Source organism: Hirundo rustica, chromosome Z (assembly GCF_015227805.2).
Source record: "Hirundo rustica isolate bHirRus1 chromosome Z, bHirRus1.pri.v3, whole genome shotgun sequence".
NCBI lineage: Eukaryota > Metazoa > Chordata > Aves > Passeriformes > Hirundinidae > Hirundo > Hirundo rustica.
Genome location: NC_053488.1, coordinates 57,953,120 through 57,970,726, shown reverse-complemented (window position 1 = coordinate 57,970,726; position 17,607 = coordinate 57,953,120). Strand labels below are relative to the sequence as shown.

The 17,607-nt window shown below is 38.9% G+C and overlaps 1 protein-coding gene across 1 annotated transcript in view; it reads left to right on the top strand.

Moving 5' to 3' along the window:
* Positions 1–1,703: 1,703 nt before the first annotated feature.
* The window catches only part of SMC5 (structural maintenance of chromosomes 5), a 44,007-nt gene continuing 28,103 nt past the window's right edge, over positions 1,704–17,607 (top strand). The window contains exons 1-7 of the mRNA XM_040090456.2: positions 1,704–1,844; positions 3,119–3,260; positions 4,364–4,416; positions 6,520–6,682; positions 7,868–8,002; positions 8,598–8,738; positions 13,715–13,876. Coding sequence (XP_039946390.1) covers positions 1,732–1,844; positions 3,119–3,260; positions 4,364–4,416; positions 6,520–6,682; positions 7,868–8,002; positions 8,598–8,738; positions 13,715–13,876 — 909 coding nt within the window. The 5' untranslated portion in view covers positions 1,704–1,731. The remainder of the gene's footprint in view (positions 1,845–3,118; positions 3,261–4,363; positions 4,417–6,519; positions 6,683–7,867; positions 8,003–8,597; positions 8,739–13,714; positions 13,877–17,607) is intronic.

Below are 17,607 nucleotides of genomic sequence, written 5' to 3'. Positions count from 1 at the left end.
GGGACGATGAGCCACCAGATAACTGAGGACTGGAAATAACAGCTCTAGCCAAGCAAAACGGTACGGAACCTCAGATCATCAATTAGAGCCAGCCCTGTGTCATCACCATGACCCGGTAGTTTTTGACCAGAAGGACACCCCCGGACTTCGAGCCATCATTGTCTTCCCAGGAACTCTCGTGAGGATGGAAGCCCCAGTTCTGCTGGGTGGCAAAACTGAATCACCTTCTCCTCCACATCTTCCATTGGAAGCAGCAGCAGCAGTGGTGCGTGCGACCCCTCGAGCGCCCCACCCAGAGCTGTCCTTAATAAAGACTTTTAAAAAAGAGCTGGTCTCATGGCCCATTTGTAACTCTCCCATTTCATACTGTCCTCATATTTAATATTTTTCTTAATTCTGTAAACATTGTTCCATTAGTTTTAATTTTATCATTATCCTTATTAATTTCCAAAAAGAGGGACAAATTCAGATCTCATTTACACCAATAGAAATCCAGAATGACAACTGTTATAAAATGTCACTGTTAGTCTGTCTTTATAAAGTAAATGAGTCACACCAAAATAAAACTAACATAAACTTAACTTTGTGAATCATGAAGATTCACAAAGACAGCTCAAGCCAAGCACTAAAAGACGTAGAATTTTATCCACCTGGATGTGAGCAGAGCTTGCCAGTGTGACCGCCAGCACTCAGGAGACCCAGTGCTCTGAAGGAAGGGCGGTGTAAGGACAAAGGCTGGAAAGAGTACGCTTCTCCTGTAACCTGACAGACGTACTGAGTCCCGTTCTACCTTTCACGTTTTGAAAAAGAGAAAATCTGACTCTCATTCCAACCTCAAAAAAAAAAGATGAGCTGTCTGTTGTGGTACATTCTCCTGCCACACTCCTCCATCTGGGCCACTCATGAATTCTCCTTAGGCCTCAGCCTTGATTCGTAGCTCCTGGGCTCACCCTTGGGCTTACCAGAAACACCCGGGAACTTGTTGCCAGACCAGCTCCTGTTGCCTGCCAGGCAGTTTTGGAATGTTATTTACCTGAACAATTAGCCTGAATCGTGGGATCACAGAATTGTAAGGGTTGGAAGGGAGCTCTGGAGATGATCTATTCCAAGCTGCTCTGCCAGGACAAGATCACTGACAGCAAGTGACAAAGGAATGTGTCTGGGTGGGATTTGAATGCCTCCAGATAAAGAGACTCCACAACCTCCAGGGGAAAGCTGTTACAGTGCTCTGCCACCTTCAATGTAAAGTTCTCCTCATGTTGAGGAATAATCTCCTGAGTTTTAGTATACGGCCACTGCTCCTCGTCCTGTCGCAGGGTACCACTGTAAACAGTCTAGCACCATCCTCTTGGCAACTGCTCTTGAGATAATTGTATGCATTGAGATTCCCTCTCAGTCTTCTCCAAGCCAAATACGCCCCCAACTGCTCATAACGTCGTACACGCGCGCGGGAAATGCACCGGTGAACGGAACACACGAGCAGCGGAACGCGGGGCTCGATACCAACCCAACACGGACCCACGCAAGGCGCAGCCAACGCGGCCGCCTCAGCAACAACGGCCGCAACGCCCCGCCCCGCTTCGCCCCGCCAGGCAATGGGCGCCGGCGCCGCGCCCTCTACGCCAATGAGAAGCTTCAGGGCGGCTCAGTCCCGCCCCGTCGGGCGAGGAGCGCGCGGCGTGGGGCCGGTGGCAAGTGGGAGGGAGCGGTCGGCCGGGGGGGGGGGGAAGTATGGCGGCGGCGCGGGAAAAGGGGAAGGCTGTTGGGAAGGTTGTGAAGCATGGTGAGTCTAAGTCCCCATTCGTTGTGGGCTCCATCGTCAGGATCTTCATGGAGAACTTTCTGTGAGTAAGCGGGGGGCGTTTCTCGTCCGTTGGACGGCCGCGGCCTGCCCCTTCGGCCCCGCCATAGAGGGGCCGAAGCAGGGGAGCGGGGTCGCACGAGTCCCGGGGGCTGGAGGAGAGAGTGAGGGAAGCGATGTTCCGTGTAAGGTGGTATTCTTGCTTGGAGTGCGGAGCTGGGAGACACTGCTGTGTGGGTTGCGAGTCCCAGGGATAGTCAGCGCGGTGTCGCTTCCCTGGGGGCGCGTTCCCAGATGCCGGCCAGCCTTCCCCGGAGGTGATGGCTCCTGTCGGCCGTGCAGCCTCTGCGTGCTCTTTGTCTCTCAGGCAGTTGACTGCCAAGCAGCGGAGCAGGAGAAAGTGCAGAAGATGTTTGTAGGGCGCTGGGGATAGGCCTTGAGACCCATTAGGATAAAGTGTTTGTGATCTTCGCACGTGTTTTTTCCATCTGCTATGTACTGCGAATTCCATTATTTTTGGCCGTATTGTGGTTATCAGCAGAAGTTGTCAGGCCATTTATACGGCTTACAGCTCCGTGCCGGCCTTGAAAACCTTCAGTATTGTAGTGCATGGGTCACGTGTTAGATGTTAATTGAATCTTCAGAGACAGCAGTTTAAATCCTCATTAAGGGTTCAGATACCTTCTCTTCCACAAGTACATGGTTTATAGTATTGTGTTGCCATTAACGGCTTTGTACTCTTCCTTTAGTGGTAGTGTTTCAGCTCTCTGTGTTTGGCTCAGTGCAGGAATAAAACATCAAATGATTCTTTATGAATTTAGGGTGTCAACTTGATACGAGTTTTTATGGGTGGGTTTGGTCTCCTCCCATAGTTACTATTGCAGTAGGCATGCTGGACTTGACGAAAGATGTCTAATACAGTTAGAAAAAAGCAAACACTAGATGTGGGCTGATATGCTAACTCAGGAAAGCTACTGTATGAACCGTTTTCTGTCTTCTTTTTGATGCATAAAATGATACCCTAGCAAGCTCAGTTAAAAAGTTATTATCATATTGCTGGATTTCATTCCTCATAGTCACTGACTTTAAAGATAGTTCTAGTGATTACTCTGGCTGGTAGGAATGTATTTCCTGGTGCTTTACTGAAGTGTTAGTTTTCACTCTTGAGATTTTCTCACAAAACAGTATTTCACGTTTGAGTCTAGATGACGTAATTTTATCTGTTTAATAAAATAATGAAATGTTTCTAAGTAAACTCCTTTTTTTTTTAAAGGTAATAAAGTGTTTTAAAATTCAAAAACTTGCTGTGTTTTCCAGAACATACACTGTCTGTGAAGTACATCCAGGGCCCAACCTGAACGTGGTTCTAGGTGCTAATGGCACAGGCAAGTCAAGCATTGTTTGCGCCATCTGCCTGGGACTGGCTGGAAAACCTTCTTTCCTAGGGCGAGCTGATAAGGTAATTATGAGCTTTCACGATTTCCATAATTAATCTGAATTTCATTCAGAGTGCTGTCCAGCAGAGGATGGGGGGAAAGCCTGTCTTCCATGAATTGCTTTACTTTTATAAAAAGTAAGGCATCTGAACTGCAGAGTAACCTGGTCCAGAGACAAAGGGGGGATTGTCTTAATGAACTACTTGCTGTCTTGTATAAATTATGAAATGGAAACACCTAAGTTGTAGTGCAACCTGAGTGGACTAGAGGTTTTATTTGAAGATGGCTGAGCATACACAGTGGGGTAGAAAAAGGCCAGTTAATGGCCTAAACATTTGATAAGAAGTACCAACTAAAGGAGAAATAGACAAAGTCTAAAATAAATTCCAAATTACATAGTACCTGTAGAAATAATGTACTCCTAATGAGTCATGAAAATTCAGCTAAAGACATGGAGGCACTGATCTGTCATTTAAATGGAATTTGGATTGCTGTACTCTGTTTTCACTTTTTGACTTCACTACCGTCAAAATACAATGCATTGACCCTGTAGTACAAAATTTATTTTGAAATTTTCAAATTTTTGCACTTCCTTTCTTGGATATTCTCATTGGATGCAATTTCTCTGAATAGGTTTGGCGCAATGAACCTGTGTGCCTAAATGAGTGCACGTATTCTCTTGTAGCTGCTCAGTCATAAGCAAATGTGAATATGGGAATTGACTATATGTCACTATTGTGTGTTGGTATTTCTCTTTACTTTTTGTGAATTACTTTCGTACTATTAGAATTGGCAGTTCTAGTATAGCTATATGGCAGTGTCTTTTTACTTGTGTTTGTTCCCCGAATTCATGAGAAGTTCTTCATGTCTGTGGACCTGCTGATTATAATTTGTTCAGTTTTGGAGGCTGAAGTTGATCAGAAATTGTTAACTTGTGGAGGAGGTTCTAATGCTGCTGGTGGAGGACAGTAGCGTCTTCCTCTATTTTTAATTAGTACTTAATTTTGCATTTAATTGTAAGTTTTAAATAAAATACGCAGGTACAACAGTTCCACTGTATAAATGCATATTCTCATAAGATAATACATTTTATTTTGCAGTAACAACTTGTAAATTAATTTTGTAGATCAGTCTCTTTGTGAAGCAGGGGTGCATGAAAGGCATAGTGGAAATCGAACTGTAAGTAGTAAAACTGTTTCCTCATGCACTTTTAATTGAATCATTTTCCCACATATTCACAAAGTTGTGAGAGAAAAATTTTAGTGTTCAGAGGTCTGTCTTTAAGCTGGTGCTTTAATTTGTCCTTTTTTAATTCCCCCAGACTTCAGAACATAAAGTTTCAATAATTATCACATAAGAAATAAGCAGTGATGGCTACTCTTGAGCTCTCCTTCTGAAGCATTTCGCCTTGTCTTGATGTACAAAGAGTACATAGATAAAGGTAGTTCTATATGGTGTATTTAGCTCTTGATTACATTTAAGGTTCAGATGATTTAAATTTAGTTAGGACTGCCATCACTATGTGGTAGTTGGAATTCTTTCTATTGAAAAACAAAAAGACAAAAGTCTAAGTTTTGAAACAGGCTGATCTGCCTTCACTTCCTTATACTGATACTGACGATAGGAGGGGCTTGCCTACATTCTCACTGAATCACGTACTGATGGAAGAGATGTAAAATAACCCAATCTGACTAATTCCATGTAATTCAGTCTTGTAGGTAAGCTGTTGCAAAACAGAGCAATGAGAAATCATTTGGACTGTAAAATTCCATTACTAGCTTCTGCATAGGGCAATATTATGTGCTGCTTTTTCTGTGGATGCTGTGACGCAGGTGATTTTAATAAGCCTTAGCCTGGTCTGTTTGCCTGAGTGAAACAGAAAATAGAGATCGTCAGCTGATTCATAGCCTGTGTTAATTTGTGTAACAAATGGCCACCCTGATCAGACTCTCTAAAAAAGAAAACTTTATTGAGGAAAAAAATACCACAGTATGCCTTGGAAAAAGTCCTATCAATTTTTGTTATTGCGAGAGGGATCAAGTAAGACCTTCTTTAGAGATTGGCCAGGCAGTTGTTCAGGAGATAGGATGTATGATGACGTTGTTTTAACATAAATATATTCTGATGTTACTTGAAAGTTTGGAAAGAATCTTGCAGTGTGTGCAGAGTTAGTATTTCATGGCTCGTTAGACCTAGCATGTCATGGCTGCAATGTAGTTGAGTTCTTTTACTGATTGGTAAAAAATATTTAAATACAACGTCTAGGATGGGAGACCAATGATACAGAAGATTGCCTTTTTTTTTTTTTTGACAAGAACTAAAAATTGAAGTTCTGTAGGCATGTATTGCCTTTGAATTTAGCCCTTGAAATGTAGCTAAACCTAAGTTATGATAGTAAAAGGATGCTAATTTAATGAAAGAAAGGAGCATGGCTTTCTAGATCTTTTGAAGGAAATCTTATAAATTAAAATGAGGTGATGCAGGAAGTAATAATTCAGTAATCAAGAAATAGAATCATACCCCTATGGTGCTTAGTCCAAACACTGGCAGCAGATGTGTACTCACTTCTGCATTGGCCTCTTTTCTTAAATGTCCTGAGGTACATGGCCTCTCTACAAGCCCATATTCTCAGTCCTTAACAGTGTGCTTAACAGACACTAGACAATTTCTAAATCAAAATGGTAAACCAAAATCCCAGGAGTCTGACTTAGTTGTTATTGCTGCATCTTAACCAGACTGCATTTTTGAAAATAGATATTGAGCTAAAAAACTAAATGAAAACTATTACATCTTTAGTGTTTTTTAAAAGCAGAAAATGAAAATAAATTAATATTTTTTGTGTTGTATGCTATTTTTTTCTCAAATGGAATATATATACACAGCTTGCTGATATATTTTTGTCCACTAATTCTTAAATATGTACTGCACCTCCTTCACACCAATTTTAAAGCTTAATAAATCTCACAAATTATGCTTTTATAGAAACTGTTCACATTTATAACAGCTTATGTTTCATACATTCAGCATGAGCATCTCATTTATATAAGTAACTTCTGAGGTAAGATTTACAGATATTCTTGATGTTTGCCATATGAGTTAAATTCATCACTGAAGTACTATATGTTTTCTGAATCATGAAAATGAGAATCTAATGCTGCTGTCTAGTTAATTTAGATTAAATGTTTGGCTACCTATAAATTGTAACAATACTTTGATACTTAGTAACCTTTGAAAGGCTAATACTTTTCAGGTGTTCTGTAAGCACTGCTTTCTACTCATCAGGTTTAATTCACCAGACAATATTATCATCACACGTGAGATTTATGTGGTGAGCAATGCATCAGTGTGGTTTATCAACAGAAAACCAGCAACCCTGAAAACAGTAGAAGAACAGATTGCAGCCTTGAACATCCAGGTGGACAATTTGTGCCAGTTTCTTCCTCAGGTATGAATTAATTTTGAAATACAGTGGGTGCAAATGGAGTACTGTGCTTTGAGAGGATTTTGTTGCTGGTTAGCTTTAGCAGCACTTCAGCTATTTCAGTGAGACAGCACAAAGAACAAGAGGGATGAGACAGCCGTGCTGGTGTAATGATGAAAGAAAAGAGGAGTTGTGTGACCTTTAAAGCTCACTAATTAGACAATTTTATACCTGTTGACTTTGAAAGGAAAAATGCTTGTGTTCCTGTCTTGGTGTTGAAGTAGAGTAGTAGCACTTGCTAATAGAGCATTTATGGTAATGTCAGCAGTTTGTTGAGCATAAGGCTTAAAGATGTATAGGACTGAATTATGTAAGAATACCATCATCCTAACGGAAAAGAAGTCTTAAAAGAGAGAGAAGATAAAAGAATACTACTGGCAGTTTCTGTATTTGAATGCGTGTTCAAGCAGGTCAGGATTCCTGTGCAGGTAACTAAGTTGCCTCACATTGCAGTTTAAAGTTGTGACAGGTTTTTTCCCATTTAATTTGGATCATCAGGAATAGTAGTAAAAGGAAGCCTTATCAGAGCCTAGCCATGGGCTCAAGAATTCACGAAGACATGCAGAAGAGCATTAAAGTTTAGAAAGCTAATACCACAGAAACAAAAATATGCCACCTGTTTTAGAGTTCATTTTCACTTGCATACAGTATTTGTTTGGAACTTCCAGCATACTCTGGCAACATAACTTTGCCTTTAAAGGAACTTTCTGGTATATAAATATCAGTTCAGTCAGTGTTACAGTGTTGATACTACTGGTTTATTTTTTCTCTCCCAGTGTATCAGCAGCAAGCACACTTCTTGTGTCAGTCTCAAGTTTTGTCCTCTTTTGCCTTCAACAGCAATACTTCCTAATAGCATTGGCTACCAGCTTTATTAATAACTTCTATGTGGCTTAACTTTTGAGTTAGTCATAGTATTTATACTGCAAAAGGTTTGTACTGGTTGCTTCAGCAGCCTGAGAGCAAACGCTCTGGAAGTTTGGTTGTTACTCCATGTGATGATCATTAACTGTGACAGAACTATTTAGCATAGAACTGTAAGTCAGGTAATGTTTATGAGAAGTATGTTTCAGTGTATAAATCCAGTATTATTGTATTGCGCTGTTCCAGCTATTCCTGTATTTTTTATAACTTTAAAAAATTTTGTAGGACAAAGTTGGAGAATTTACAAAACTGAGTAAGACTGAGTTGCTCGAAGCCACTGAAAAATCCATTGGTTCTCCAGAAATGTACCAGTTTCATTGCGAACTGAAAAACTTCAGAGAAAAGGAAAGAGAACTGGAGGTAAGTACACTTTTTAGAGAGCAGTGAATGTAGGAAAAAATGTAATAAATTTTACCCTGACGTGTTACAGAATGAGAAAGTGGTATTTATTTATAAAGCGTGTAGTAAGTTGATTTTACCAAATAGTGCTCATCCTCTCTGAGAACTCATTAACTCTGACACTCATATGCTTGTCAGTACAAAGATGTGTGCAAATGGCCCAGACCCAAAAGTGAAAGGATGCCTGTTGTAAAGTACTCCTTGCTCCTCTGGGATTTTTGTCCGGCAACAACTTTCCTAGACAGGTATTTTATAAATTATTGGCTATGACCAACCATGGTCCTTTGCTTTAGTGTTGCTCACTTCCTTGGAAACTAGGAGACGGACAAAAAGGAGAAGGACCGGTGTTCTCGGAACAATGTCTGTCCTTAGCTATACAGGTCATTCTTTTAGTCCTTTTTTCTGTTCCTATCTTTTTGGATGGTTCCCCTCTAGTTACTGCTCTACCAAAATGCTTCCTCTAGTGTTAAATTTCTGCTTTAATGTACAGGTGAGATGTAGACTTACTTTCTGAGAACTGTTTAGATACTGTAAAACATGAAAATATATATTACAGAATTTGTGCAGAGAAAAAACCACCTCATTGGAGAAAATGAAACAGAGGGTTGAACGGTACAAGCAAGATGTTGAAAGATACCATGAATGCAAGCGCCATGTAGACTTAATAGAGATGCTTGAGAGGAAAAGGCCATGGGTGGTAAGTTTCATTTCCAGTGTTTTTCTCACCTAACCCATTTTCAGTAAGACTGAAATTAGAACTAGGCCAAAAGTTGCTGTAGAAGATGTGTGACTGGAGTAATTTGAATATCATTACAGTTGCTCAGTGAAAACAGGCCAGGTCTTGAAATTCTGTTCTTGGTCTAACTGTGATGTTTGCTTATGTATCTAGCTGAATGAGTTGCTTCAGTTACTGCACACTTAGAAAAGCCAGCAGTACAGGCCAAGATCAGTACTCCTTTTATTCTGTGCAGGGGCAACTGGTTTAAGCTGTTGCTTAAACCAGCTCTGCTTGCTTCTTCAGCTATAACTTTTTTAATGTATTTTTTTGTTCATTTTTTTTGAGATTTTGTTCCTCTTAATTTAGTAGTTGAGATTTAGTGTACCGGATAAACGTGTCAGTGAATTTTAGCTGACAATCTCAAAAATATTAGCATTTGGACAGAAACATTTTAAAACACATTTGAAAAAAGTAAAGAGCAGGTCATTTATACAAATCAAAATAAGTCTTTCTGAGGAGCACTTTAATACTAACTTAATTTAGTGTTGAATGATCAGTCAGATTAAATTATTCTGAACAGTTCAAACTGATGGAGATTTCAGTTTACTGAAACAATATGTTGTTTGCTTTGTTTGCAAGCTTGGAGTTAATTATAATTATAGAGTTAATGAAATACAGATATAGAACTTGCAGAAAACTTGATTTACTACTTGTGAAGAATGCAAAAAACTTTTGCAATTTTGCATGTAACAAAGCCTCACATGTCATAAAGAGCATGGCCTTTGGATCTTGAGCAACTGGAAATCCCATCACTGCCTTCAAATCTTGCTATCAGCAGAGGGATTTAGGAGTTGCAACTGAAATAGACGGATGATAGTAGGTGTTAAGGATGTAGGATATACCTTCTGTGATGTCAGTACTTGCTGAATGGTGGGATTTTTTCTTACTACAAGTCTTACCCTTGTGTTGCATAATTAATGTAGACTGATACTGATTGTTCTCTGCTGTAAGATGCTTGCCTATACAGAACTCTAAAGGCTCTGCCACTGGCAGAGGCAAACTAAGCAAATGATTTTGTCTGCTGTCAATTAAGTTGTCTTCCATAAATTAGGGAACATGGCTGTTATGTGTTACTTACGCAAGTTTAGTCAAACTTTGTCACACATTAATTCCACTGCTGCCTTCTAGACAGTTTATATTGGTCAGGATGTTAAAGGCTTTTAGTGGATGGGCTCAGTTGAATGGAACTTTTTGGTCACTGAATCCATAGAAACAGCAGTGTGCTTTGACACCTTGGTGGAGTTCTGATTGTCAGTCCAGAATTAGTAGTGTTTTTTAGGTTCAGGGAAAGGAGAAGAGAACTGGAGGCAAATATGCAGTTGTCTTGGTTTTGAAAAGACAGGTGTCTGCTATGGAGAGGCAGACCTCTCTAGGAAATGAGGAATTTGAATCCTTCCCTCTGTGTTATTATAATTTGGAAGATTAAAAAAAAACAACAAAAAAAACCTTTTCAGTCAGAGCTATGGGGAAAAGGAATAACAGTCCTCTGCTAGTAAATATAACAGGACAGACAAAAACCAACAGCAATTATAACAATAGTAGAACAGAACCAAGAACCCCGAGGGCACACGGTGGAAGCTCCGGCGCTGATGGCTGGAAGCTGGGCGCGGTGGACTGTCCTCCGCAGGCAGGGGGTGTCCTCGGCAGGCAGAGGTGGCAGTGCCGGAGAAGCCACATCGGCTGGACCCGGGCTCACCCAAAATCCAGCAGGACAGCGAAGAAACTCCGAATTCCTGGATATTCCAACAGATGGTAGAATTCCCAGGACCAGACTCCTTCGTTAACCGTGGACTCCAGCAGCCAGCAGCCCCTGATCTCTGCTCCCCGGAAGACCAGAGACACCCAACCCCCACTCTCAGCTCTCTCTCCCGGAGCTTTTTTTTTTTTTTTTCCTCCCCCAAACTAAGTGATCAGCTTCTTTTTGTCCAGGTTAAGTACTCAGCATTTAGTCTCCTAGCAACTTGGTGGGGGGGAAAAATTCTACAGGAGACTTAACCCTCAACAGCAGTTTAGAAATGCTGAAAGCAGTGACTGTAGGGAAATTTTAATAAATTTTAACACGAGTTCTTCCATGTGCTTCATTTACATTTGAAATCAAAGGGCATCAACCTTATTATTTTACTAGCTAGAGAATATCTGAACTACGGGCTGTAGTAGAATTTCACATTCTGTTGCTGTTTTGTAGTTTGTCAAACTATGACAGAACTTCTGTTACTCTCTTGCATTGCAAAATACCAAGCTCTTTCTAAAAGAATTGCAAAAGAAGAATATATTCTACAATAGCATGGGACTTTGTGTTGTTGTTTTGACCTGGCACTGTTTAGTCCTAAGAATAAATGGGTGTTCTTGTGTTTTAAAATGAGGTTTACCAAAGTTGAGAATAGTATGGGAGTTTATTCTTCTGTCTGTGGATGTTTCATCTGCTCCATCTTCCCCAAAATGCAGATTTCAACTTGAAGACTAAACACACCTACCTGTTCAATTTTGCTTTGTAACAAAGCAGAGTAGCTACAGCTGAGCTTGCAGCTGGGAGGTGGATGTATAAACACTGCAAGATGTTGTGAAATAGAGAAACCTGGAAATATGATAACTCAAATGTGACATTAGACTGTTTCTTAATCATAGAGGAAAAGGGGAAGTCTAGTGGGGAGCTTGTTCATGTTCTGATCATCGTTGAAGTGCATTTTAATTCCGAGGACTCTACTGCTTTTCATCTGAGGAACATCTTTTTGTCAAGCAGTTTTTTTCTAGACAGTGACAACTGCTTCTATATGTAGAGAATTATACACCATTTTCACAAATGTCTATGTCTAATAAGTTCTTGAACATATACTTTGAGTTCCATAGAATTCCATAGTTCCCAGAATCATGTAGTTTTTAAAATGTGTTTTGGTCAAGCCATGTCCATTCTTTTCCTCCTCTGACAGTTAAAATTAAGAAAAACATGGTTTTAAGATGCATATATCTCTTGGGAAAGCTGAAATGCTTTGGAAGTTCTGCAGGTCTTCAGTGGAGTGCCTAATTACAAGCATCAAAGTTACTTGTGTGCAGATAAACAAGATCTCTGTATTTTGGTTAAGTCAGATTTTCTTAAAGTATTGAAAGGATCTGCTGTGTAAAAATCATGTCATCATGGTTCTGTAGAACTTGCCTGTATTTTGTTTGCTTTAATCTTGAAACAAAATGCCTTATTTAGAACAGAGCTAAATTTTAAGCTTAATCTTTCCGCTAAGTGAAAATATAATCCCTTTACCTCTATGACTTCATAGCAGTGGCTACTGAATACTTCGCAGAAATAGAGCGGCTTTCTTCGAATACTTTTTGACTGTGAAAAAGATACTGTGAAGAAAGACCTTAGATTTTGTAGACTAGGTTGATTTATCTGTGATTCATCAGGTCAGTTAAGTAACTGTGAAGAAATGGTAGCAGATAAAGCCAAGTCATCTTTAACAAATAACTTCCAGGTGGTCATTATGTAACATTAATATTGCTATTACTATTGTTATCACTATTGTAATAATAAGCTCCAAGCCTTGGAAAAAGTTAGGCATATGTTCTGAATTTGGGGGTTTATTTAGGGCATACAAAGTCAAACAGCCTTCCCTTCCTCTGTCCCCCTGCATGCATGAATCCCCTCCTCTCTCTGGTCCTCTGAACATCTTTTTTTTTCTCATGAGTTGTCTCTGTGAGGGTGGCTGCGACACATCTTTCAGGGCAAATGTGGTGTTGGAAAAGGAGCGGGTGTGATGGTATATCCAAAAGAGAAAACTCACCTTAATAGGAAAATAAAATAGGGATAGTGCCCAGAAACCGCATGCTGTAAGGGTGAAACACCAAAGACCAGAAATGAGGAAGGAGTGGCAGTATATAGGCTTGGGGCTAGAGGGTTCTAGAAGTGTGACCAAATGTGGACTGGGGTAATAAATAGGGGAGCAGAAGTCACCTGGCAGCAGATCTCTGTCTCACCTTAAGTTAAACAAATGCCTCCTAAGGCTTGAAGCCAAAGGTCAGGCTTGCCAGGGGTGAGATCTGGCTGACCCTGTGCCGCTGCCAGGTTGATGCCCACAATAAATCCTTCACAGTCATGGAACATATTGTTAGATTATGTGTCTTTATTTGGGGGCACTGTGGAGAGGTTCCCCTTATTTTTGTTCCTTCCTTTTTTAATGTTTTTTTCTTTCCAGAGAGTATAACACACACACACAAAAAAATCCCTAATAATTACTCCTTCTGCTTAAACTACTTTCTCTACAAAATTCCCACCTTCTTGAAGTGGAGCTTATTGGTCACCATACTGTTTATCCTCGCTTTTCTCTCATGAACGTATCTTCAGTTAAACTTCCTATGTAGCAATGGCCTTTGGTGTTTGTGGTGTGTGGTGGAGTTGTTGTTTCCCAAAAGTGTGTTCCACTCTGTCCCCTTGGTTTACTTCAGTAGTGGTTGTATCTATTGCTTGCTCTGACAATCTGTCCAGCTACTTCCCTTTTCTTTCTCACAAAATTATCTATGATTATTTGCTTCTTAGCTTTTAGACTCCTGCCTAAATAGTGTCAAACTATGAACAGGGAGGGGTTACAGAGGTTTTTCCAGGATTCCAGATGGACATGAAGACAAAGTAATTGCAGACAAATGAATGGATTGTTTCTTCTGCTACTTGAATTGCATATTATTTAAGAAGTATTAATAATGTGTCTTGTTCACTTGGGGCTGAATGATGACCACAACTCCTCATCATTGGACCCAGTAACAGTATTACTTACATAGTTGCTCTAATACTAATTTCTGAAAGAGGTACTTTTCCTAAAACTCATAAGAAGTTAAATAAAATGTTTAGACAGTATAAAACACTGGAATAGAATACAGCAGTTTTTTACTGTTTTACTTTTAACTCCAAGGAATATGAAAATGTTCGTGAACAGCATGAAGAAGTGAAACAAAACCGAAATCAAGTTAAGAAAGAACTGAAGTGTCTGAAAGAAATGCAGTCCCCATGGACAAAAAATATCCAAGAAGCTGAAGAAAATTTAAACAATCTGGATATGAAAACCAGAGATAATGTAGGTATTGAAGTTCTTTTTAACATAGGTAATATTTCAGGTGTCCTATGTTTAGGTTTTAAAATGTAAAGTAATAACTTCTTTTTTTCCAGTGTGTCATAATGTTTCAGCAGAATTTTTCCTAAAGCACCTGTGCCCTTTATTTTAGAGCCTTTCTCCAGTCTGTTCAATTCCTTAGTAAACCTTTAGTAGCAATTTTTCAATCAGCTCTTGGTTTCATAAAAGCAAATCTTAAAATTTCTCTTCATTGTACATTAAAAATCTTCTGGGATGTAATGTTAATAGTTTCCACAAGTTAGGTACTTCCATTGACTTAGATGTCTGTTTTCATCTGTTCTGTACTTAGGGTTTGTGGATGCTCGCTCCTCTTATCTTCTTAAAGTATGGTTTATTCTATGGTTAATTGCAACTTTACTGGCCTAAAAGCATTCCTCTAATAGTGAACATACTTCCATAAGTAGGACTTGATTTTTAAATTAGACAGTAATCTTCCATTTGTTGTGAATATTTTTATGCATAAGGGAATTTAATGGTAAACCTGTCTATATGTTACAGTTTACAAAATTTTTTTGAACAGCTGCTCTTCCTGGGTTTATGGAAAAATATTATTTGCGTATGAAAAATGAGAGTACTGTAATTCCCTGCAGGATTTTAACCATTATTTACTATTCAGACTGCAGAAGTCATTGTTTGTGTAAGCTGCACAAATTTTCAGTGGTTAACCAAAGTTAAATGATGACATGAGAGTGTTTGTTTGCTGCAATGAGTTGTGTTTGATGGTAAGTGACCAGCTCAGAGGAGTTGATGTGGATACATGTGACTGCTGCCTTGAAGCATCTTGTAGAATGAGGCTCTGAAACTTCAGTGGCATATTAGCACTGTGAGCTAATAAACTAATCATGTGCTTCCTCAAAAAAGAAAAAAAAAACAAAACCAAAAAACAAAAAGCACCACCCCACCAAAATAGACACCTTTGCCCCAAGCAAAAAACAAACCCAAAACCAAACCAGAAAGACCAGACAAAAAAACTACAGATTGTTGTTCACAATGTTATTGTTTTTGTTGTGATAAACACTACACCAACAGTATGAAGTTCTTCAGTACCTCATAATTATAAGAAAGTTATTTGGTAAAAGTATTTAGGTTTTGTGTCCCACAGTATTGCAAGAGTTTATTATGCTGTGAGACAGAACACCTAAATGTTCCAAAATGTTGCAGTCTTACTGAAGTGACCTTTTTTTGATGTGGTTGGGCTTTTTGTTTTGAAGGTTTTTGTTGTTTAAGGGTAAATGTACTTTCGTAGAGGAAAGTTAACGTCCGTAAGCTTGAAATTAATATTTATAATGCAACAATGCGTTCATGCTTGTGAAATGCTGAACTTTGTTTTCAATGCATGGTCTTATCCTGTTAGGTTTTACTCTCATATATATATATATATATCTCAAGCTACTGTGTTTTTTTCAAACAGGGAAGAGTTCTACTTTACCATTGGTACCACTGTTCTTGAAAGTATTGGACTGTATTCATATAAAAGTAATTTTTTTTAACGAAAAGTAATTCACTTCTGTGAGAAACCTAGGACAGTGATCATTTTGAGTTTTAACTTTCAGGGAGCTTGCTCAGTATAGGCACTTCCTACAAAACAGTGGAAGAAAACCTGAGAAAATGTACAAGATGGTTCATTTATACCCTTGAATCAGCATATTTTTCTTTTCGATCTAAACTTGTTGTGTAAAGCTTTTGTATGCCATGTATTCAAAAGGTTAGTCATATGCTGAAGTGTTGCTTAATTTATGTCTGGAAATTGGATTAGGTAATTTGTTCTACAGTATTCTAGTAGCTAAAAATACAGGAAGAAGTAAAGAGGATAAATTTGAAATAAGTAATTTATAGAAGTCTTACTGAGGTACTCTAATATGGCTTTGCAGTGATGAGTTAGGATTTTGTATCTTATTTATAAGTGGTACTATCCAGTATATATAAGACACTTCCAAATCTGTTTTTTCTGATGTTAAATGATATGTCCAAGTCTAATTTGAATGATTATTATTTTGTCTTGAACTTAGAGTCCATAATTGCGGGAAAAGACATAAGGGAATATTTTATATATGTGATTATGGCATGAACTTAGGGCATAAGGTACCCAGGCAAGTTAAGAAGATCTGAGAGGTGTATTGCTGCTCTTTGAACTTCCGTGACAATAACTTTTTTTCAGGTGCTGAAATTTATTTCCCTCACACGTACTTTCCGAGATGGGCTGTTCAAATGTCCTTGGAAAGGAGAATCAGTGCTGGTTGCAGTGTCAGGAGGTAGTTTTGACATAATGGGAAAGTGCAAGGTTTAAGTAGCTTAAAATGGCTTAAGCTGCTTTGTCTTCATTAGTTCCTCACTTTTTCATAGACTGCTTGAATTTTTTGTAACTTACAATTCTGTCTATGTACAAATGCAGGCATTTGGCGAGAATTTCAAAAGTAAGTTCTGTAAGCCAGAATGCATTGATTAGTTTCAATTTAGCATTAAGGGAAAGCAGTTTAGTCTTTTAAGTCTGCTCTATTCTGGACACACAGACCTGTAGGGAATATCATTCTCTTCAGAAGCTTTGCACTTGGCTTATAACCATTATCAAAAGACTTTAATTCTGACTACTTCTTGTCATCTTTCTATTGACATGAGGGTATGTATGTGAGGGCAGAAGTAATCACCTCTTCATTTTGTCTTTCTTGAATTTTGTTGGCAAAAAAAGCCCAGTATGGAGTTGTAGTTTTGTCTGGAAGGAGCTGAACAGCAAGGAAGGGTGGACTAAATCTGGGAATTATATTAATTAATATATCCAGATGTTGCATGACTTTTTCTCCTGTCTCTTTCTGTTAAAACAATTTCAATTTCTTGATTAGATTAAAAAGTTTTAGTAACGCTTGATGGTTTGAGTGGTATCAATGTAGAATGTAGAAAAAAAGAAATTGACCCATTTTGTAGGAAAAGTATGAAGTGGTGTATTTCCTGGACAGTTTCTTCTGGGTCTTTAAAGGCATTTGAACAGAGTTAACTATTCAATACAACTTTTTAGCAATACTTGATAGCGTAAAGCAGTTTTTTGTGGTTGTACAATAAAAATCATAAAGGTAATTCTAGTTGTTCATCTGTTCTGCAGGTAGGTCTATATATAAACATATTACTGAAAATACAATGATAAATGAAAAACAGAATTCCAGTTCCTTACTAGCGTCCTAATTTTGAGAGCCTTCAGAATTGTTTTGTGAGCATTGTGCATCAGTTTCCTGGGAGAGAGCTTTCTATTCAGACTGCTTCCCTGAGTTCTTTGGAAAGAGCATCACAGAATTAGTACCTCATAGCAGTCAGCTGCAAGACCCAGATGTATTCCTTCTGTGTTGGCTTTATGCAAACCTCCTGCACAAGTCTTGAATTTTTTGTGCTTTTTTAAGGTTGTGGTAGGGGAAAAAAAATCTGCATAGTTTTATTTTCTCCATTTTTGATGCATCTTAGTGTTTTCAGTATGATCCTTTGTAGGAAGACCTTTCTTCTGGTGAGAGTGCTGTGTTTGTTTCTGTATCTCTGCTGTAATTTGCTTGAAGTCCTTCCATCTTTCTGCAGTGTTCCAGTATTCTATTTGCACTGCTTCAGCCTTGAGGGTTCAGGGAAGGAAGAACTCAGTTTTCAGAGAAAGAATTGTGTACTGTGTTCAGAACTCAGCTGTGTGAGTGCCTGGGCAA